This window comes from Mytilus trossulus, chromosome 2, assembly GCF_036588685.1.
Source record: "Mytilus trossulus isolate FHL-02 chromosome 2, PNRI_Mtr1.1.1.hap1, whole genome shotgun sequence".
Taxonomy (NCBI): domain Eukaryota; kingdom Metazoa; phylum Mollusca; class Bivalvia; order Mytilida; family Mytilidae; genus Mytilus; species Mytilus trossulus.
The window spans coordinates 29,575,487-29,600,951 of record NC_086374.1 but is presented as its reverse complement, the minus strand read 5'-3'; the positions used below and the strand labels follow the sequence as shown (position 1 = coordinate 29,600,951).

Here is a 25,465-nt window from a genome sequence, read left to right as displayed (position 1 = left end):
ATGATCAATTCAGTCACGGCGATCATTTTGATTGACATCATTTTGCAAAAAAAAAGAATATTAGTGAAATCAAAAATGCATATTTACCTTTTGAGATTGTCCATATGGATATTCGGAACATTTCTACAGTTTTTAACTTCCGTTTATTCTGGTTCTTTATTTTGATTGTTAGCAACTAAAAATGCATAAGTTCAAAGAACCAGTTCAATATCCGCAATATAACAACTGAAGCATGAAATCGACAAACAAAACAAAATAAGACGAAGAGTGATAAAGTTTCACTTACTGTTTTTTAAAACATAACATTTTGCCAATGGATTATTACAAAAATTAAATAATGGCAAGAAATGGGATGTGTCTCAGCACGAATACTCTTTGAAGGTAATATTTCTTGTTTACTTGGGGTTCCATAATTTCACAGCAACAATTTTTTTTTAGGCTAGCCTTTCAAGAGGGTAGGAATACCCTTTACTGTCGGTCGTCTTAAACGGTCATTTTTTGCTACCGTTAGCATCAAATTGGTCAGATTTTACCAACATTCGTCAAAAATATTTATCGTGATATGTCAGAGCCAGAGCTAGCTTTCAAGACGTCATAATTATTTGGACTAAGCCAGAGCCAGAGGTCTCAAATAATTAACAGCTTTATTCTTCTTCCTTTCTTAGTACTGGATTCTTTAAAAGAATGTTATAAGTCCACTAGACGTTGCAGTTACCTTTGGAAAAGAATTAATGAGATTTGTCAAAATCAGTCAATTTTTATATCGTCGAAAATGTACTTTTTATGTAATGCACCAAAAATGAATGATAATGTCATTTGGAAAGATTTGTTTTACTGTAACGTTGTACCCCCATTAGTCATTACAAATCTTTTTGTAGACATCATATTTTTATGGACTAACAACTGAAAAGGGGGGGCAGGACTTTTTTGGTACATCAGATTGGTGATTTTTAAGCTCAGGCTTGATTCTTTCAGGATCCAGGAATTTTTTTTTCGAATTTCAGGATGTCTGGATTTTAATTTCTTTAAATTTTGGACTTCAGAATTTCATGTTTTTAAGCCCTGGATTTCGGGATCAAGAACCCTCCAACCCCCACTAAACCCCCTCCTCCTCTTAAAAGCCTTGGGGAAATTGTAAACTATGTCCAGTCCTCGAGATTAAATGTAGCACGTACATGTACAGGACTGAAAAGACATGTCCTGTAAAAAATATATCAGACCTGGTGATTTTGTTAATTTTTTAATACATTCTTAACATGCTTATTTCGGTCCTGTAAATGACAAGCCCCAATTTTTATGATTGTACATGTATGTAATGCTCTATAAAAATTTTAAGATTATGAGATCACAGCTACATTTGTAATGTGAGGATAGGTTTTCTCATGAAAGATTGTAAATGTCGGAGATAGTTCCAAGTCGTCTGTTTGTGTACTTTGGTCTATGCAACAAAATGATAACTGTACATTGTACGTCAAAATGATTTCATTTTATTACATGTATTATAAAAAAGATTGTCTGCTATTAAAGTTTGTTACTAGTTAGACATCAATTATTTGTTAAACCTTCATAGAAGTTTATGATACATTTGTACCTTAGCAAAAAGATTTTTATGATAATTAAAGAGAATACATTTGAAGCAAAATTTTTAAAATATTATTTTTAATTTTTATTTTGTAAATAGAGAAATTATCTCATTTGAAAGACTAATTAAAACAAATGTGATTATCTCATATTCAAATTTATTATCCCTTGAATCCTTGATTGACTATTGTGTCCGAGTTTTTTGCAAATAATATTTTTCATACAAAAAAAACAGCTTTAATCCTAAAACTATTAATTAAAAGAAATTGTTTGTTTTGTAACACTTTTCTATAGCTGACATGACTGGTATAATTATTGCTGTTTTATTGACGGTAATGTTATAAATAATAAATAACCATAACAACATTAACTCATTAAACAGAAATTGATCCTATTTATATCATTAGTAATTTACAAAATCACTCTCTTTAAAAGATGTTAAACTATTGAATAAATAATTACAGTATCAGGAGTCACGCCAACTGTATTTTTTTCCCTATACTGGTAATAATCAACTTATTACTCTTTGACAAAAAGTTAAAGTTCCTACAATTGTGTAGACTAATTATAACATTGCAGGTGTCTAGAAAATAGTTTATCTGCTTATGGTGATTAAAACCTTTATTCATGTACAATGTATGGCATATAACTTAGATAGAATGTTTACTTAAGTAATTTTTATAATGCAAAACTTATTAAACACCCAAATTACTGCTAAAAAAAAAAAAGTTTTTTAAACTGAAAAAGATTATAAAACTTGTCTTTAACCATATATGCACATTAACAATGTTAACTGTATGAATTCAAAAGGGTGCTCAAACGAATGTTTTTCTCAATTATCAAAGTGAAAATTTTGTGAATGTAATGTTGTGTTTTATGACTTTGATATATATATTATAACTTTGTCTAAATAAACCTGAAAATACATGTACATTTACACCACAGAAACTCAGTACAAAATGTACTATTCATGTAATATACACTGGCCATTTTTATTGCCCATGATCAAATTTTAATGCATATATAGTCATAGAACATGTAGAATGTACTTGTACACATATATAAATCTAGAAACAAAATTTTCACCATGTTCACTGTATACAGAGTAATAATTATTTTATTACTCATACATCTTATAACACTCTAGTTATTAACACATTGTCACATTCCACATGAAATTCAGTTGGAATTCACACCTTCACCTTATGATCCAAAAGAAAATAAGCAATTATTATATATGATTTAAATAGCATTAATTTGAACTAGAATATTAAGAAAAAGTTTATGAAAACTTGTACTAGTACTTGTTTGAACTAAGATGAATCTCCATTTGAGATGTTTTTACTCAATTGTAAATAGAAGTATAACGCATTGTTAATATGATAACTTCAAAGATCAAAGTTAATCCAAGCTATAAAATGACAAGATCAATGATCAAGTTCTTATACAAGACTTTCTTTAATCAATAAATCTACTGTTTCGACTATCTAATCAATAAATCTACTATTTCTACTGTTCATTAAAGTCAGACCAGGGCAGCTGATCCATGATATATAGTTATTACTTTTCTTATCCAGCTCATTTTGATTTTCCTGTTATCTGTATACATACAATGACTTTCAAGTTTTGGTCCTTTTAATTTTGATAGTTTTTAAGTTATTTGACATACATGTACATGTAGCAAGCACCTGTAGAATCTGCACTCCAATTGTCGGTTTAGAGTTACATATATATTAGCAGATAAATGTAAGGTCCTAGTTATTTAAATGCTGCATCATTTATCATTTTGCATGGGCAGTGTTCTCCCAAGACATTTCAAATAGTATCCTGGGAAATTTGAAATACCATATTTTTTCTAAAAATTTTAGCATCATATTCATAACACAATCTATAAGAAAATCAATTTAGGCCATAATAAATAATAAGTTTGTTTGCCCAAACACTACCTACCAAGAAAAAAGCTGCCTACTCAAATTCTTTTATTGTCCTGATTTGAAGAAGTTTTTTTTTTTATCAAATAGGCATGAAGACTAATAAAAATCGGATACTTAAATTTCTTTTTTTGAAAAAAAAGAAGAAAATGCCTACCTACCTACCCACTGTCTCAACCTTTGGGTAGGGTTTGGGCAAACCAAAATATTTTTAAGTGTGGGCTAAGACAGCATCACATTCACATGCACTTGTCTCAGAAAATTTGTTCCCATTACCTTAATATAAGACGTGTAATATTAAGGTATATTGGGGAAAAAATTCGGAGACAAGTGCCTGCGATCACATTACCATGATGCTAAAATACCCTGGGGAGAACACTGATGGAAAAGCTTGAATAGATCTTAGGCCTAAAATAAAATGTTGTTTGTTTCCCCAATCCTGACCGACCCTGCAAAAACAGTGCTACTCATAAAATTTTATTGTTAAAACTAAGTCAAATATTATTTTATTCATTTCCAATTTCCTGGCTTGCCGGATTGTACAATATTGTTCAAGCTTTTTGGAAAATAAAATTATTTCTCTACCTTCCTACCCACACCTGGCTTGGCAGGGTCAGGATTGGGGAAACAAATAATATATTAATTTAGGCCTTATTGCTACTTCCTTTTTGAGGCAAACATTTGGTTGATCATTAAGGTAATCACTGAAGCATGACCAGATAGGACCCCTCTGACAGTGTCCCCTAACTTACGAAAATTTCTGGTTCTACCACTGTTTACATGTATATCAATGACCTAATATCAATATTTTGTAGTGAGTTTGTTGTCAGGGTTTGTGGGTGTAAGGCTGACCTTAGGATATTTAAAGTTTAATTTGTCCACTTATAATCTAAAATCAAACATTGTAACACAGAAACAATGTTTGTTTATGAATGTCTCAATTAAATAAGTTAAACATTGATCATCTTATAAAGCATTTAAGTTGAGAAAATCTTCTTTAGATCTTAACATGGTGAAAGGGAAACTTTGTAAACTTATTGTTTAAAATAAACATTAAAAGTCAAGTGGGTCCATTTTTTATTTATTAAAAATTATAAAGTATACAGTATTAGTACTGATATATATATATATATATATAACAAGTGCACTTTTGCAGTATGTCATAATCAGCAGAAGTTTTCAGTTATGAAAATTTAGTTACATGTATTTCATATTCCATTTCACAATGTTAGCTATATATATATATAGTAGGCTAGTAAAAAAGGGACGAAAGATACCAAACTGGGACAGTCAAACTCATAAATCTAAAACAAACTGACGCCATGGCTAAAAATGAAAAAGACAAACAAACAACAACACACATGACACAACATAGAAAACTAAAGAATAAACAACACGAACCCCACCAAAAAACTAGGGGTGATCTCAGGTGCTCAGGAAGGGTAAGCAGATCCTGCTCCACATGTGGCACCCGTCGTGTTGCTTATGTGATAACAAATCCGGTAAATAATTCGGTAGGTCACATTCGTGACAGGGAAGGGATTGTATTAACGACATAAGGAACATATCTGATATCATTTGTGAAAAGGTTATTCCATAACGGTAGTTAGTTAGTAGTTAGTTGGTCAGTTTATTGGATTTATAAATACAATATAAAAATTAGAATTCAATTTTATGTTCATTGAAAGCATTATGGTTCAACAGTTTAAGAAAATTGTTTGCAGATGAAAAAAATACAATGTACCACATGTATATATATATCATATATATATAAACTAGTCTAAATTGAAAACAACATTCCAACCTATGATTGCGTTGGATTAGAACCGAATTTTTATATGTGTGCATGTAAAACTAATTTCGTTATAGAGGGGTCTAAATACAGCACAAACAACATTTTCCAAAAGACCAAATGAGTGAAAATGTATATTTTAACAAAACACATTTGAGACCTGTGCTTAATAATATATATATATCTATACTAGAGGTCACCAATAGCATATATCTTCTACAGTGTTTTATGTCTTATAACTTGATTTAGTGAGTTGTTCTTGACCTCATTTTCCTCTGTAGTTTTATGATGAGTCTCTAAGTTTCACATAAACAGGCTGACCTTGACCTTAAGAGACTGTCAATGTATTGCAATGTATGTCACATTTTATTGATATGTAAGAAAATTTTGTTTATTAAAGTCTGATCTTGGTTGGTTCACCCTTATTAATTTTGTATACTTTTAGACGAAGAAGTCAAGAAACCTTTAACAAAGAGATACAAGAACCCCAATCTTATAACAGGGGACATTACAAAGAAAAATGAGTCCAAATTAGAGCGAGATAAAGCCATGAAATTACGACAACAAGACCGCATAACTGCAGCAGAGGTTTGTATTATCATAAGTGAAAAAGAAACTTGAAGATCTATTATCGAAGGGTCTCAACTTTTAACGTGTTTAAGGAAGATCATAAGTATAAACTTTTTGAGACAGAATTTTCTTATAGTTTGCCAAAATGAAGATTTTACTATGTTTCTTCAAAAATATAATAAAAAGTATGGGTCACTGTGCTATTTTTCAAGCTATGAGTTGTTGAAAATTGGCTAAATCTGGTTAGATGGTTCACATGGTAAGCAATAATATGTAAAAAAAAACATGCCAAGAAATTGCCTCCGTTGAAATTCTGCAAATATCCCATAGAGCAAATTACATGGATGATTAATATTGACCATTTGGTATATGGTCATGTTCTTAGCGAGACGTACATAAAGTTAATAAATTAATTTGTTGAATGAAATTAAATCTGTATCTACTAATGGGTGCCGTAGGAGGTCTTCCGGAATTTTTAGCTAGGATTTCTTGGCATGGGTAACACAATAATATGAACCCTTGCAGAAAGAAAGAAAGAAAGAAAGAACGACACAAACAAACTAACACACATTAAGCAATCAATCATGTTTCTTTGGGGGGGGGAGACCGTTTTACAATTGCTTTTTTTTAACAATTGATTCATATTGTTAAACAGCATTTTTAACCATTTGTATGTTCCATTTTTATTTTATTTTTAAATGCCCCCCCCCCCCCCCCCCCCCCCCCCCTGATTTGTTTTTACCCTCCACTTACAATGGATGAAGCTGCGTGCTATCTATCCTTTCAACGGAGAAGAACGACAACTCCGTTGTTTTCTCTTTAATATTGTATTTACATAGATTTGCAGTCAGCAGGGCATACATGTATTAAAACTTCACAAAACAACGTGGTGCAGCTACCTCCCAAGAATTTCCATAGAGAAAAGCAATTGCAATGCCGTAAAAATCTCTCTCTAGGTCCATTAATCTCAATTAAATCCTAATTTAAAATGTCTGCTCCTATACCGTATAGCGGGTTATTTTCGCGGGTGTAAAATTTCGCGATTTTCATTGAATAAGGTATACGAAATATTTTGGCGGTTATTTTTTTGGCGGATTCAACATTTTTTACATTACCTTTGCATGCACACTTTTAAATTGGCGGAATTTATTTTGGCGATTTTGTTCTATGCGCGAAAATAAGCGAAAAATTTCCACCCCGCGAAAATAACCCGCTATACGGTATTATATTAAAATTTGTGTTACAAGCTGCTATTGAGAAATGTGCATTGTAAGAAAATAATCAATGATCGTGTTCCTTAAAGTTACACAGGATAAATTAAATCCAAAACATGCATTGCTCATGAACTGTGATCGAAACGTCAATTTCCTACAATGACAAAAGAAATATACATCGTGTGTATTCCCTCGTTATATACATGTTGTCTATCTAAAGTCTCCACCTAAAAAGAAAGAAATATACTAAGTTTTTGCTATTATAAAGCCTCGTCACGTGACGCCACAATCTAGCGCGAGACAAAGTTGCGCGCGGGACCTGAAATAAAATAAAAGCTTTCCTAACTTAATATAAAACTTAGCGATGATGAAATGTGAAAGCAATTTGAACAAGTTGTTTTTGTACTCTGTGTGACACAGGATAAACATGCTTGCCAAAACTTGTTTCTAAGCCATCTGCAGATGCATTTTTATATTTTGAGACCAGGAATAGTTCAATAAATATTCAATAAATACACATAAACACACTGGTTTATGGTTCCAAAAGTAGTTTCAATTTATCTATTAGAAAATCTATTCACAATGTTTTATTTTTATTGAACAAGATACATTTGTCTGTTAATCAATGTCATCAGAATTAATGATATGTTTACATAAATAAAATTCTAATGATTATAAAAGAAAACATGGTTGATAGATTTTTACTGTTTGTTCAACTGTTTCAAACAATTCATAGTGTATCATGTTCTTCCAGTACATGTATAATTCATTGTTTATTGATGGCAGTCCATAAAATATTGAAAGAAGTTGTATTTCTGTGATATAATGTAAGTTACAGTAAAGATCAAGGGAAATTATATATAATGCAGCTCCAAATCATCTGATGTGTGAAATTTTGATGCAACAAACATAAAACAGGCTATTATTTGAACTTATACAAAATACATTTTATGGAAAGTGTTGTGAACAACTTAAGACATTATAATACCAAATAAGCATGGAATTTATTAAAAAATTTCAAGCACAAGAAATAATGCAAATTCCATAATTAAAAATAATTCCGTGTTCAAATAATAGCCTGTTATAAATGTTATGTGGCTTTTAGGTGCAAAAAACAATATGTATAAGAAACCAATTTCTTAACTTTGCATATAAATATTAGCAAACTAATCAATACAATATTAATAATGTCAATTTCTCATCCCACATTGTTTTTTATGCCCCAACTACGATAGTAGAGAGGCATTATGTTTTCTGGTCTGTGTGTCCGTCCGTCCGTCTGTTCGTTTGTCTGTCTGTCACGCTTTAGGTTAAAGTTTTTGGTCAAGGTAGTTTTTGATGAAGTTGAAGTCCAATCAACTTGAAACTTAGTATACATGTGCCCTATGATATGATCTTTCTAATTTGAATGCCAAATTAGAGTTTTTACCCCAATTTTACGGTTCACTGAACATAGAAAATGATAGTGCAAATTTCTGGTTAAAGTTTTTGGTCAAGGTAGTTTTTGATGAAGTTGAAGTCCAATCAACTTGAAACTTAGTATACATGTGCCCTATGATATGATCTTTCTAATTTGAATGCCAAATTAGAGTTTTTACCCCAATTTTACGGTTCACTGAACATAGAAAATGATAGTGCAAATTTCTGGTTAAAGTTTTTGGTCAAGGTAGTTTTTGATAAAGTAGAAGTCCAATCAACTTGAAACTTAGTATACATGTTCCTGATAAGATCATTCTAATTTTAATGCCAATTTATTCAAATTTCACGGTCCACTAAACATAGAAAATGATAGTGCGAATGGGGCATTCATGTACTGTGGACACATTCTTGTTTTTATTTTTGTATTATTAAGAAATATTTATGTTTGTATGAGCACAGCAGAGGAGATCATAAATAGTTAAAATGGGTTTATTGCGTCACATGTACAATTCTAGGTAGGAAAAACAAAATTTAATGCAACTTCAATTTTTTTTTTTAGTTTTTGTTCTACCCTTTCTAAACAGAATTGCAATTAAATCTGCGTTAGTGTTGGGAAAATCACAATCCATTAACCTGTTGAAAATGTAAATTTTAACCATAATGAACTATTTGGTTTATTTGTGATTTACAAATCTATTTTCAATGCAAATACCTTTAATTTTATTGCATGTTTCAGAAATATATCAGGTGATAGATAGGGTGGGTCTTTAACTTTTGAACAACAACATATTGATTTTTTTTTTGTATGCTCAAATCAACAATTAAATATAATTTGGCACAAATGTCAATATTTTGTATTCTTCTTGTCAGTTGAAGAAGTGGAATATAGATTGATACATGTAACATGTATATAGTGGCATGCATAAGTACGTGTGTACTATACTTGTATGAAGAAATGCAGACATTATGGGACAACCATTTGATATTCTGAGGGGTTGGTGGAGGGATGGCTGGAGTTTTTCTCCAGTTTGATCATTACTTTCCCCTTTTGTACCCATTTAAAGTATCCAGCACTTTGTGCTGCAGAATATTCATTTTCAACCTGTTTTGTGTTAAGTTTTTATTTTCAGTTCTTACCAGGCCAAGTAATTCATTTTTGAAATCCACCTCTCCTCCCTGGTAACGAATGAGTCTACTTGTGAAACCAACTCTTCTGTATTTAATCAAGCAGAAATTAAAATAGTACAAAATAAATATTGACTTGTTGCATCTCATGCAAACATTTTGCAGAAGTCATCTTGATGTGCTTCAAGGATTTTATTTGAGAAATGTAACAGCATTTAAAAATTGAATTTACCAATAAAATTTTGTTTATCTTTTTAGATAGAATTATTCGAAAGTTTTAAAGATTTTCGATTATGATAAGTTAAATAACATAAGGATATAAAATTTATAAAAATTAAGTAAAACAGGATTAAAGTATTAACCTAGCATGGTGTAACACTGGGCTAGACTCTGTGTAACTGTTTAAAATCATTAATAGGAAAAGGCCAAGGGGAAAATCTGTTTTTAATTCATGTATTTTTCAACCCTGTTTTCTTTAATGAACTTGATTTGATAGGATTATTTTAGGGTTAAACTGTTTTGTCATTTTCAAATATTTTTTGTTGTTGATAGTTGTGCATATTTTGAAAGTCAGTGCTGATCAACTTTTTCCAGAAGGATAATTAAACATTTTTTGTTCAACTAAATCTATGAATAATTTTGTGAAATATTGCTATTAATTTTCAATGTTTAGTCCTGTAAGACGACATTCATATATAGAATATAAAATAATCCTATCCTTTAAAAACTAAAATTCCAAAATATTTCTTTGTTTTTGACGTATACAGTGCATAATTTTTATTTCATGGTTTAGATCTTGATATATTCCAACTCAAACCTTGTAAACAAGGTATGTAAACTGAATTTAGTACATTTTAATAGGTTTTTCCATTTATTGAATACAGTGCTCTGATTTATTTCTAAATTTTATATTTTAATGAATGTATTGATGAAAGTCATTAAAGCAGTGAATTATGGGATCAAATTTAATGATAATTTTAAAACTTCAAGTATTGTATGTGTTTGACAAACAGTTAAGTGATTATTATGGGATAAAATTAGTACTGAAAGACTACGTCAATGGTGGACTTGATACCCAAACATTATAGCAGTAATACTGTTAGCTTTGTATATATTATTGAATTAAATAACACTTTTGTTAAAATTTAATTAACCTCAAGCAAAGATATTATTCAGCCTATTCAGGGAGTTAAGATTACAAATTATGCAGCATCAACAAATTCTATCCTTCCACCTGTGATTTGGTTTGCATCATTTAAAAGCAGTAATGTACATGTAGATTCAGAAGTTTCATTATTGCTGGTATAAAAAAATATCTAGCTATATAGCTAGAACAAAGAATTAGTACAGGGTGTTGCAATACTGTAAATTCAGAATTATTGCTTGCATTTATTATTATTGTAGTTTTTGTCGAGCCTGCGACTTTTGTCGCAGAAAGCTCGACATAGGGATAGTGAATCGGCGGCGGCTGCTACGGTGGCGGCGGTGTTAGCTCACTTCTTAAAAGCTTTATATTTTAGAAGGTGGAATGCCTGGATGCTTCATACTTTGTATGTGGATGCCTCATGTTACGAAGTTTCCATCAGTCACATGTCCAATGTCCTTGACCTCATTGTCATGGTTAAGTGACTACTTGAAAAAAAAGTTAAGATTTTTTGTAATGTTAAATTCTCTCATATTATCAGTAATAGGATAACTATATTTGATATGTGCGTACCTTGCAAGGTCCTCATACCCATCAGACAGTTTTCACTTGACCTTGACCTCATTTCATGGATCAGTGAACAAGGTTAAGTTTTGGTGGTCAAGTACATATCTCAGATACTATAAGCAGCAGGTCTAGTATATTCGGTGTATGGAAGCATTGTAAGGTGTACATGTCCAACTGGCAGGTGTCATCTGACCTTGACCTCATTTTCATGGTTCAGTGGTTATAGTTAAGTTTTTGTGTTTTGGTCTGTTTTTACTATACTGTATGCAATAGGTCTACTATATTTGGTGTATGGAATGATTGTAAGGTGTACATGTCTAGCTGGCAGGTGTCATCTGACCTTGACCTTATTTTAAGGTTCAATGGTCAAAGTGAAGTTTTTTAGTTTTGGTCTTTTTTTTTCTAATACTAAATGCAATATGTCAACTATATTTGGTGTATGGAAATATTTTATGATCTATATGTCAGTCATGCAGGTTTTATTTGACCTTGACCTCATTTTCACGGTTCATTGCTCTGTGTTAAGTTTTTGTGTTTTGTCTTTTTCTTAAACTATAAGCAATAGGTCAACTATATTTGTTGTTTGGAAGAATTGTTAGCTGTACATGTCTGCCTGGCATGGTTCATCTGACCTTGACCTCATTTTCATGGTTCAAAGGTCAAAGTTTAGTTTTCTTGGTTGATGTTAAGTTTATGTGACAGTTGTAATAAAGCTTTATATTTAGGACTATCAACATAATATCAATTGTTAGTAAAGAAGGCGAGACATTTCAGTGTGTGCACTCTTGTGTCATTTTAAAAGCGATTTAAATTTTTACGAATTTGAGAAAAATCCTGTATAATTCACATAAAATATTTCAAAATGTGAGTTTTAATCATTGCACTTACAATTCTGTTGCATTTTTAACCGGATTTTTCGTTACAAAAATGTCGGTTATTGATTTGGGGATGTACGGCAGCCGGTTGGTGGGTCGGTCGGGCGGGTGGCAATCAAATGTTGTCTGTGCATTAACTCATGAACCGTTCAACCAAAGCTTTTGAAATTTTATATATGTTGTTACTGACAATTAAATGAAGGTTTACGGTTCAGGAGTTATGGTTCTTGAAAGATTGAAAAAATGAGTTTCCAGTCGTGTCTGTGCATTTAAGCATGAACTGTTCTACCAAAGCTTCCCAAATTTTGATATGTTGTTACAGATGACAAAATGGAGGTCAAGTTCAATAATGACGATTTTTACCGTTCAGGAGTTATGGTTCTTGAAAGATTAAAAAATGGTGTTTCCAGTCGTGTCCGTGCATTCTCTCATGAACCATTCAACCAAACTTTTAAAATTTTAATATGTTGTTACTGACAACTAAATGAAGGTCAAGTTTAATAATGGCGATTTTGACTTTTACCGTTCAGGAGTTATGGTTCTTGAAAGATTGAAAAATGGGGTTTCCAGTTGTGTCCGTGCATTTACGCATGAACTGTTGTTCCAAAGCTTCCCAAATTTTGACATGTTGTTACTGATGACAAAATAGAGGTCAAGTTCAATAATTACGATTTTGACTTTTACCATTCAGGAGTTATGGTTCTTGAAAGATTGACAAATGGTGTTTCCAGTTGTGTCCGTGCATTTTCTAATGAACCATTCAACTAAAACTTTTCAAATTTTAATATGTTGTTACTGATGACAAAAAAGAGGTCAAGATAAATAATGATGATTTTGACTTTTACCGTTCAGGAGTTATGGTTCTTAAAAGATTGAAAAATGGTGTTTCCAGTCGTGTTGAACATTCACGTTGTTGCATTTACTCAGGAACCATTCAATATAAGCTTTTTAAATTTTAATATGTTGATACTGATGACAAAATGGAGGTCAAATTTGATATTGACGATTTTCACTTTCACCAATCATCAGTAATGATTCTTGTGATATTGCCAGGACACAAATAAATGCTAATAAATCCTGTTTGCTGTCGTTGTGACAGCCTCTTGTTCACAATATTTTTTGAATTTACATTACTTCATTTTGATTATTTAGCTTTTAAGGACAGAGATTGACATACACAGGAGAAAAGTAATAGATTATGAATCTCAGGTGTTGATAGGTATAGTTATATGGTCAAAACACATCTGTTTCGATGGGCATACATGTACAGGATGTTTATATAAAAAAATTGCTATAAAAAACAAGGAGATGGGGTATGATTGCCAGTAAGACAAATATCACCAAAATCCCAAAGGACAAGGATGATAACAACTATAGGTCACTGTACAAAACTGAAAATTGAAGAAAAAAAATTCAATAAAAATTGAAAATGGCTGCTATTGAAAAAAACTTGGATAACAATAAATGAAACATTATATCTGGTTGCAAGTAATGTTTAATCTGTCACCATGTTTATGATATCTTATTTAGAGTTAGTGACTTGTTATCATCGAGTTTCAGAACCTTTACAACATGTCTTTAAAGCATTTGCATGCAATCTGTTGCAAGCCGCTGCTCCTATCAAACATATGATATTTACCCTATTTTTCCTGTCAGCATTCTGTACAGATCCTATCTTTTGGATTTGTCACGCTCTCTCTCTCTGAATATGAAATATTTGCAGCTGATGATTAAGCAAAGAACAATTTATCAATCATATCTTAGACTATATTTTTATAAAAATAAATTCTTAGACTTAGTCCAAAAATTAATATTTTACATATATACATGTAGCAGTCATTTTAAATTTGTTAATTTAGAAGTCAAATATTTTTTTATTTCTAGGAAATATCGCTGAGGACATTAGATGAGAAGGAAAGATTGTCACTAGGAACCAGATCAAGAGGGACATCCAGGGTGTCATCTAGAGCAGGATCTCCTACTCAAGCTAGAAGTATGATAGTATTTTATTATACCCATGCTTATTTATAGCTCTAATATACATTGATGTAGGAGAAGGAGCTTACATTGTACAATGGTTAAACGGAAAAAAAGTCATAAAATCCCTAGGAAAAAAAGTCACAGGAAAAAAAGTCGCAAGAAAAAAATTACACCTTTTTTCTGTTACTTTTTTTCCGTGACTTTTTTTCCTGTGACTTTTTTTCCTACATTCGTACAATGTATGTGTATTTATTGTTGTTTTGATGATGATGATGGTCTGATCCTCATTTTCAAACTTTGTCCTGGTAATTTGATGATTTTTTCAGCTAATCAGAAAGCAAATAAACAAAACAAGTGTTTATTTTGTCTCATTGGCACTCACACCACATCTTCCTATATCTAATACTAGATCATGAGAACGATTCTGTTGCATTGTTTACCATATCTAAATATGAAACACATAATAACACATTCTTCACAGCTTCGGCTGTATATATTCAATGTTTTATAATTAATATTGTTTTTACAAAAAAAATCTACAAGAAGAAATTTCACTAAGATATAAGTCCGTAAGTCCCAGACTTATGAAAATAAGTCTTGTATCATGATACCAATGAGTCCCAAGTTACATCAAGCATGGAGTTTGGAATATCTTGGGGAAAGGAAAAGGTTAGAAAAATTTTGATGGTTTTCCTGTCACAGGATACAGACTTTTGTCAATCTATACTTTTATCTCCTATTTTGGCATTGATACAAATAGGACTAAAATCATTCTCAAAATCTAAACAACTATGTAAAATAACAAAAATGGACCAACACCCAACTATAAACATGATGAATCTAAAACCGAAAGACACCACAATGTTATATAGACAATATTATTTGTCGAAGACTAACAACTTTGAGTCCATGACAAATGGTATAACACAATTTAACTTGACAGATATAATTCAATAGTATTAATTTAGTAATAACTATATGCACAACACATGTGTTTTATCAGTTGACAAGGCAAATTTTGAAGTAGAAAACAATAATCCAAGTGACTGGCTAACTTTCAAGGTTTTTTTTTCTAGTGTAGGAATGTAAACCACATAAGGAGTTTAGTTTGAAGTTTATTAAAAATAATAACTGTAAAAGTACATGACCCACATTTCTTAGGATTATTCCTTCTTTAATAGAAAATACAAACATAAATATTTTAATTTAGATTTAACAGGTATAATTGGTATAGTCTTAATTATAAGAGAAAGGTGTTTGGAAGAACGTCAATAGTATACACATATGTTCTAGTTATTTTGTACTTTTGTTGGTATATAGGAATAAGTCAATATATATAAAGTGTTAATCCAGCTCCAAGTCTGTCTTTTATTCAATTTCTTTTACACTTGTTTTGATTTATAGATGTAGGTTAAGATATTATACATGTAAGTGTTTAAATAGTGTCTAAGGATTTATTTATTTGTAATAGATCTTAAAATGAATCTTCCAATACAAATTTTTATTCAGTAAAAACAATCTCTACATCTCAAAGAAAATGGCAGCACCAAAAAAGTTCTCAACTCAAAACAGTTAGTCTTGCCTTTCCATTTTATAGCCCATTTTTATTTAATTAGATATGTCCTAATGAAAAAAACTGATCATTTTCCACCTATTAATGGCTTAAATTTGGTGAAGCTTTACATTTGAGTCTTCATTTCTGAATCTGAAATTCAATACATGTTCTTCATTGGTATTACCCTCTGAAATACCTGGTTGATAAATAAGGCCCCAATACTTAGGTCACTGTGACCTACATTTTATTATTTGACAACTTCTGTTCTTTATATTGTATTTATATGATTATGAATTACATATTTTATTTTAAATTTAGAAATTCTTGCATGCATTTATTATTGTGATTTTGTCATTTTAGACTAAAATGCAATCTTAATTTTTGAGATATTCAGTAATTTACTCCTGGGTGATTCACTTAAACAATTTAAAAATATGAGTTTTCAATATTGCAATGATAACCTTGTCGCATTTTCGCAATAATAAAAACATCACAATAATTTCTGAATTTACAGTATATCAAATATGGTCTGCTCTTGTCAAATGTTTCTTAATAAGCTCAGTCGTAGTTTTTTGTTGTTCATAATGATACAAATAATTAGAAGTTATCTTTTATTTTATGTTACTTGTAGTTGCATGACATCATGACATGGTTGCATGAACACGTACAGAGAACTGTTATGCACATCAACACTTGAAATGTTTGTCACTAAGCATTAAACTCTACTTAACTTAATCTGCATTACATTAAAGAAATGCAAATATGAAATATATTAAAATTCATATACCTTTTGTTGGTTTAAAATTTTAGTTTATATTCGTTTTAAGTTGGAAATCCCATTTCATTAAAAAAAATCGAAATTGACATGTTTTCATGATATAAACGTTAAATATTACATGTTTGCCTGTAATTAAAAATATATAAATTAAGTATTTATCTTTTGATAAGATGTATTGCAACCACATTAATTTAAGTCTTTTGTAGGAGGAATAACAACTTAAAGGTTTTTATTCGGTCATGCATATGAATCACTGAAATTATGGAATTTCTTTCGATAGCATGTGATCGCTATCCAAGTAAAAGAAATAGTCACTTGGAAAGAAACAGTTTAGATTTAATATTCTGTTAAAGGCGATGTTATGTTAACCATAACTTTGCCTTATAAGTTTATGACCACATATTTTCCATTTTGAAATTAAAGTTGCCAAAATTTTAGATAAAACTTTTTCAGATGTTTGTCTCTTGAAATTCAACATGTGTGTGTTGCTTTTTATTAGCTATTCATTGTTCAAAATAGGTTAATATTATATGTGAACAGGAGCTACCCTTCATATATATGATCGATATATAAAACTTTATAAAATTAGTGGGTCTTGATTAATCTTCACCAGAAAATCTCTTAGTTTGACAACCCAAAATTTTAAGGGCGTAGAAAGGGCACTTGTTTTTAAGTAATCACCAGTAAAAAATATGACAGTATGCCTTTAAAATGACTAATCTCTAATTAGTCATTTTAAAGGCATACTGTTATATAGAGATACAGATTTTAACAAAAATCTGTTATTAATGGACATTTTTTGTCATAACTGTATTATTTAAAATACAAATATTAAGCCTTTTTTTTAACAAAGAAATGAGGTACATGATAACATGACACACAGAGAAGTTGCACAGTTATATGTCCAATGCAAAATCAAATTGTTAAAAAATTCATATAATTTTTGAAAATGTTTTATTGTCATATAAAGGTGGAATTTTATACGACCGCAACAAAAATGTTTGGCAATTGTTTTAAGTATCAGGTTGTTGTTGTCTAAAGACATGATGCAATTGTACTCATAGGCTGATCGAAAAGGGGGGATTATAGGGAATCACTGAAGCATGACTGGATCAGGCCCCCCCATTATGAAAAGTTCTGGATCTGCCACTGGTTCTCTCATAAAAAGTGCAGTGAAGACAAATTACATTTGAGTTATAAATATACTATGATTCCTTATGAAAAATGACAGAGCTTTATAGATTCCTTATTACTTACTAAATCCTTTTGGTCTTTATGTTTTGAAGGTATTTCAGCTTTCTAAATTAACATATAGATAGTTAACTTTTCATCAAGCAAATTGCGGTATACTGGAGGTGAAACAAATATTTTATAAATAGATTGATTTCTAAAAGTTGTTGTTGGGCAATTGATTTTAAAGATATATATAAAATGAGCAAATTTGACTCAACAACTGAATGAATAGAATCAACAAACATAAATTTCCCAGCTATTTGAAATGAAGAACTTTAAAATGCTTAATGTGACCAATCAACAAAATCTTTTCAAACTTTAACAAGTGACCAAGGTTAGTTTAGTGAGGTCATCAGTAAGTGGATGAAAAGGACATTCTAATTAGTTTTACTTATTAGATTCCTGCTTTTTCAGTCACTCCTATGTTATGTTAGTTTAACTGTAATCTTTAGATTAAAGGGGTGGAATTGTAATAAACATGAACAAAATCATACCATAGTTTGCATTTAAATGGGTAATTTAACAATTTTGATTTAAAGCCAGCTGTGTAACTTTTAAACATAAATGAAAATGTATTTATATATAGTATACTTTGATTAAAGAAATTGTATGTTGTAACTCTCATGGGTATTTGTGACAAATTTATAAAGTTTCACATACTAGAAGTAGTAGTGATTGAAATTTGTTAACTTTGATTAGTTTTCCTAATTCTTTGATTGAATTCCTTTTCTGAAGACATGTGAAAAATCCTGCATTTTAATAATGTTCTTACAATTCTTAATTGGCCCATAATGGCTTGTTAGCAGTAGTTCTGACCTTTTTAGCTTTTCCAATCACTTGGCGTCTGGCGTCGTTGTCATCCACCGTCGTCGTTAACTTTTACAAAAATCTTCTTCTCTGAAACTACTCTGCCAAATTAAACAAAACCTGGCCATTATCATCATTGGGGTATCTATTTTAAAAAATGTGTCCGGTGACCGGGCCAACCAACCAAGATGGCCGCCATGGCTAAAAATAGAACATAGGGGGTAAAATGCAGTTTTTGGCTTAAAACTCAAAAAACAAAGCATTTAGAGCAAATCTGTCAAGGGGTAAAATTGTTTATCAGGTCAAGATCTATCTGCCCTGAAATTTTCTGATGAATCGGACAACCCGTTGTTGGGTTGCTGTCCCTGAATTGGTAATTTTAAGGAAATTTTGCTGTTTTTGGTTATTATCTTGAATATTACTATAGATAGAGATAAATTGTAAACAGCAATAATGTTCAGCAAAGTCAGATTTACAAATAAGTCAACATGACCAAAATGGTCAGTTAACCCCTATAGGAGTTATTGCCTTTTATAGTCAATTTTTAACCATTTTCCGTAAATCTAAGTTATCTTTTACAAAAATCTTCTCCTCTGAAACTACAAGGCAAAATTAATCCAAACTTGGCCACAATCATCTTTTGGGTATCTAGTTTAAAAAATGTGTTCGGTGACCCGGCCATCTAACCAAGATAGCTGCCATGGCTAAAAATAGAACATCGGGGTAAAATGCAGTTTTTGGCTTATAACTAAAAAAACAAAGCATTTAGAGCAAATCTGACATGGGGGTAAAATTGTTTATCAGGTCTAGATCTATCTGCCCTGAAATTTTCAGATGAATCGGACAACCCGTTGTTTGGTTACTGCCCCTGAATTGGTAATTTTAAGGAAATTTTGCTGTTTTTGGTTATTATCTTGAATTTTATTATAGATAGAGATAAACTGTAAACAGCAATAATGTTCAGCAAAGTAAGATTTACAAATAAGTCAATATGACCGAAATGGTCAATTGACCCCCTAAGGAGTTATTGGCCTTTACAGTCAATTTTTAACAATTTCTACTGAAACTACTGGGCCAAGTTCATTAAAGATAGAGACAATTGTAAGCAGCAAGAATGTTCAGTAAAGTAAGATGTACAAACCCATCACCATCATCAAAAGACAGTTTTGTGATGAATCCATCTGCGTCCTTTGTTTAATATTTACATAGACCTAGTTTGTTTGTCCTCTATTAGACATTTTACATATTCATCATTTATGAAATTATAAGACCAATTTGAACCAAATCTGACAGAAATGATGTACTGACTGTCTTTCATAGAAGTTATCATTTGTGTCAATTGTCTATAAACATGGTCACTAAGAGACAATATTTAATCTTATTGGGCAATCTCAAAAAATAAATCCAAAACAACATGTCAAAATGTGTTGAAACTTTAGTGAATTCATGATTGAAATACTGTTAATTATACCCTATGCAACGAAGTTGCGGAGGGTATAATGTTTTTGACCCGTCCGTCCATCCGTCAGTCAGTCGTACCGTCCGTCAGTCCGTCTGTCAGTCCTGTTTCTTGTCATCGCAACTCCTCTCAAACCACACAACAAATTTCACAAAACCTTTTTATATGAAAAGGACATATTATGTAGTTGTGCATATCGACAGGAAATTAGGATTCAATTTTTTTCTAGGAGTTATGCCCCTTTGAACTTATTTGCTTCAATGTACTTCTGCAACAGTTTGTCATCGCAACTCCTCTGAAACTACACAACAGAATTTTATGAAATTTTGTAGATAATAAGGACATACTATGTAGATGTGTATATTTACAGGAAATTGTTATTCAATATTTTTTCTTATGCAATTTTTTTTCTTATACTTATTTAATTTCTCCAATGACAATGTGGGGACGTGGGGTATGTGAGCGTGCTTCCCTTAGGTTCTTTAATTTAGAAATCTTAAATGTTAATTATTACAGAAATCTGTTATCAATTGACACCTCTTTGATAATTTAAAAAATGCCAAATATCTGTTTTGTACAAATACACACTTTTTTGGCAAACTGTACTATGTGTTTGTAACTCAATATTCAAGCCCTTTCCGTGTCCGATTTTCTCCCACACCCTAATGTAGCCATTGTAGATCAGCGTAATATAACGACTGAATTATTCGGGTTAATGTGTTTGTGGAACTGTTTTTCTCTGCATGGAAGTAAACTGAAATATAATACTTCCATGGTCTGGCTAATTCTACAACAATATAGATACTATATAATGCATAAAGAAATGTATATGTGTTACTAAAAAGAATTAAAAACCAATTATAATTGATAATGAAATATAATGTTTTAATTGATTGTAATTTTCCAGTCCATTCCTGACACTACAAACAATTGCAAGGCTATATTGGTGGTTCATGCTTTCAGTTCTTATGAACTTGGAACACTTAAATTGCAGACATTGCAATTTATTTTTCTAGATTTCTGCAGATCTTGAGTTGATAAATAAACATTAAAGTATGATGTTAACTTTATGAAGACAAAAAACAATTTAATGTTATTTTTTTTACAAGTATACAGTTAAGTGGGGGGATTGTACTGTAGAGTTTATTTATTTTACATATACAACAAGAGATTTAATGTTTTATTATTTGTAAACAAAATGTATGAGGTAATATATTGTAGAGTAAACATGTATTTTATTGCAGGGATTTAAACAAGATCTATATTATATGCCACACTTATTTATCAGCCTTAAATTTAATTTTGCCAACTTAAATATTTTCTGAAACACCAAGTAAACATTGCTTAAGAGTTTGTTTACATGTGCCTTATGACAGAAGAAAGGATAATTTTTTACTTGTACGTCAATGTGAAATTTATCATCCTTGAAATATTTAAATTGTTTGCTCGAAGTTTTGAAGACAACATCTAATGAAGACTTGACCTAAGCTATGATTTACATTTTGGTGCTTTATCATTACCAAAGATTTGCTGCATATTTGTTAACAATCCTGCAAGCTTAAGAAAATACTTATAGAAATGGTTAGATTTTGAAGTAATTGTGTATGAATCTGTTATAAAAATAGGTTCAACAACACATCAAGGAATAATGGAAGATAACTCCAACTTAATTTTATAATTTCTGTAACTTAACAATTCACAAAATTATAAAATGAAAGAAATCTTTACCCCTCAGTGCTTACAAGCGCCTGATTAAAGTTATCAGAAAAAAAGTTTTATTTTTTGGCTATGGGTATATTTAACAATGCAGAACAATAAATCATCTATGTTTTGTAAATGTACCGAATAGCTAACCATGATACGCACGAAAATATCTATGTAAATACCAAATATGTTTGCTTAATTAACTGGTAAAAAAAAGAAATTATAAAGTAAAAGTTTATTCATGGATAATTTATCATTTAAAATAAGTCATACTTGATTGTTGAGCCAATGGATATAAGATGTATTATGAGTGCCAATGTGACAACTCTCCATCCAAGTGACAATTTGTAAAAGTAAACCATTTTCGTTCAAAGTATGGCCTTCAATACTGAGCCTAGGTTCACACCCAACAGCAAGCTTTAAAAGGCTATTAAAATGACTAGTATTAAACCATTCAAACAGGAAAATTCTATTTTATTATTTGTATTTCCAGAGGTTCATTTTAAGACAGAAGATGGTGATAAGAACCAGAAGAACAATACTGATCAACAGAGTACCAGACAAGTGCAATATGAACTACCATTACAAAATGGTGATGCTGACAACCAATCAAAACATAAGAAAAAAAAGAAACATATGAAGAACTCCGTACAACCAATCACAGAAAAGAGCACAAATGATGACAAAATTCAACAACCAATTTCAAATAATAATACTGGGGAAGTTATTGTAAAAGAGGTTAAAAAACTGGAGAAGAAACTGTCAACAATTGATGAACGTGCATCGAGTCGAAACAGTGGTAAATCAGATGAAGTAAAACGATAGCCAAAGATATATTATTTATTGTAAACCATGGCATTAAAGAAGTTAAAATTTATAGAAGACTGAAATTGTTCTATTAATTTTTGTATCAGATGATGGTTAATTTAAGTTTTATTTTATTTACAAAAATTGTTTACATTGAATTGTTTAACTTAAACATTCATGTTACAGACATCTTTCTACTGGGTAATTTTTTATTTACCTCAACTAACCTTTCATAACGAAATTAATAGGTAATGGAACAGCAATTTGTACTTGTCTTTTTTTAGATTTATGTATTTTTACAATGTAAAATGATAATCTTGGAACATTTATAATTGTATTTGTGTAACTGCTATGATCATGAAATGCTGTCTTAAGCACACTTTACCTCTTGTACATAAAATATTGAGAATTTTTATAGTTGAACTAAAGTTGAACTATCAATTACAAAAATTGTTGCGTTTCTTTCCTTATATTTATTAGAAATCCTCTACCCGCCTTCTTCAAAAGTTGTCATCCAAAACAGTAAAAAATCAATCTGTTTTATGTTTATAAATAATTATCTTACAAGAATCTTCAAATTTCCATTGTGTGTTGTTTAAAATGTTATTTTTAAACATAAGTATACTATTTAAACATTTAAACTATTTCTATGAATATAGTTTTTGAGATGTCTGAAATACGTTGTACTTACAAACTCTTGTTTCATCTTATTCTTAATTGTGTTTTGTATTTATGCACTTACCGTCATAATTGAAAGTTGTAAAATTCAAATTAGATTGCAAACATCATTGTTGTTTTAAAATTTTAGATCAATAAAAGATATTCTGTGCTTTTAAAAATAAGTCATAATAATAAGCTGAACATCTTTTCAAACAATTTGCATTTCTGCCACAAAATCTGCTTATATCAATGAAAGTTTTGACATAGTTTTCATCTATTTTAAAATAAAAGGTGAAGCTTAAGACTGACTGACTGGACTTGTTAATACTTATTTTGGATGAAAGAAAGAGGGCTAAAATCAATTGTTGTGTCCTGATAAGTATAGAGATTATTTAGCTAATGTAAATATATACACAAAAGTTTGCACATGTTTTGTTCAATCAACTGTACCCTTAGTTTGGATGTTTAGTGTATTGAGGTTAATGATTATACTTATTATTGAGAAAACATGATCTTTATTATGCATATTTGTATATTTAACCGCATCAGGGATCATTGAATTTTTACATGATTTTGCTCCAAAAAACCTATTTATTTACTGGGAGGATAATGTGTAAGAAACTTAGAATTGTACATTAAAAAAAGTTTTTTTATAATTTTTAATGACAAATGCTCATTTTATACAAAACATGCCTTTATAATGTATATATTTTTCCAGTCTAAATAAGAATGAATTTTGCTTTTACAAAGTGAAATAAAATGTTAATGGTAAAAACATGACATGATCAAAGAAATTTCTTAAAAATGAACTAAATTAAAAGAGAATTATCTTGAGAAATTTTTAATTTACAGAAAAGTATCAGTATGATGTTAATGTATAAATATGCGAACAATAGAAAAAACATAGGTAGAAGCAATATATGAAATTGCATTTAATCTTTTGAGACAGTTGCAATTTCTTGTAAATTTTAATACCATGACACATTGTTTTATGCTATTTTACCCTAATTAATGTTGTGTCATTTTTCCTGTAAACTTTAGTACCATGAAAAATTGTTTAGTGGGTATACATGAGGTTTATTTCCATTTGCTAGAATGTCCTAATGCAGGGACAGTACATGTATTAGCAGATACCAATACTTGTAGATGTTGTTCCCTTTTAACATTTACAGAATTTCCTGTGAAAGAAATCTGCACTGAAAATTTCCTTGATTTTATTTATATCTGTCTAGTGAATTTGTTTTAAGAGGGGGGAGGGTTGGAGGGGTCCTGATCTCGAAATCCCAGGCTTAAAAACATGAAATCCTGAGGGCCTGAATTTATCAAATTTAAACCCTGACATCCTGAAATTCGAAAAAGAAATCCTGGAACCCGGAAGGGTCAATCCCGAAATCCCAAGATTAAAAACACCCAATCCTGATGTCCTGCAATAGGTCCTGCCGCCCTCTTTCAATACTGACACTACCAAAAAGAAAACTTAATAAGACTAATTTTAGTACAGCATTAAGTGTATTAATATAAATGTTTTTGTACAATATGTGTGAAACAATATGATGAATGAAGTCTCATGTGTACTGTCACATATACTGTTTGGTTAGGAAAATGTCTAAGATATTAATTATATTTTGTGAACTATGTATAAGTAAAAAAGTATTGTAAATTTTCCAATTGAACTTTGTTTTCATTAATTTGAAAATTTCATCAGAATGAAAACTGTAATGAAAAAGATTTGCCTTTTTTCTTTTGTATGAAATTGTTTTATTACAGGTTAATCCTCATTTATACAATTTACATTATCAAAGATCTTCATAGATGATACATATCCATGGTTTTCTCAGTATTATTTGCAGGTAGCTTTGTAATTCTAGAAGGAAAAAAAGACAAATGGTGTTGTTGACTTCTCACCATTGAGAAATCATCTTGTATAATTGGCATTGAATTAATAAATCATTTCTGTAATTCTACTAAATTTATATATCTTATTAGTTGATTAAGGGTCATCAATTACTATTGTTTTATAATGCAACTCGGAATGTGTTTTTTTACATGGCCTAGCTGTAATAATTGAATTGTGAAACAGGAGTTAATGAAATGTATTGTATATACAAGATATATGTAGGTCAGAGATCACTAGGTGTTGATAGTTGTTGTTATTTTAACTGTGATATTTATATTCCTTCCACTTTATTTATATGATATTAAGAAATAAGCTGTCGTATTGCCAGATATTAATAAATTTATCATGACAAAATTCCATTAAATAA

At 30.4% G+C, this 25,465-nt stretch overlaps 1 protein-coding gene across 1 annotated transcript; it reads left to right on the top strand.

Moving 5' to 3' along the window:
• Nucleotides 1–185: 185 nt before the first annotated feature.
• On the top strand, nucleotides 186–25,465 carry LOC134706946 (uncharacterized). Its single transcript, XM_063566328.1, has 4 exons — nucleotides 186–381; nucleotides 5,750–5,892; nucleotides 14,103–14,211; nucleotides 22,228–25,465. The coding sequence occupies exons 1-4, from the start codon at nucleotides 348–350 to the stop codon at nucleotides 22,557–22,559; spliced, it is 618 nt and encodes a 205-aa protein (XP_063422398.1). The 5' UTR covers nucleotides 186–347; the 3' UTR covers nucleotides 22,560–25,465.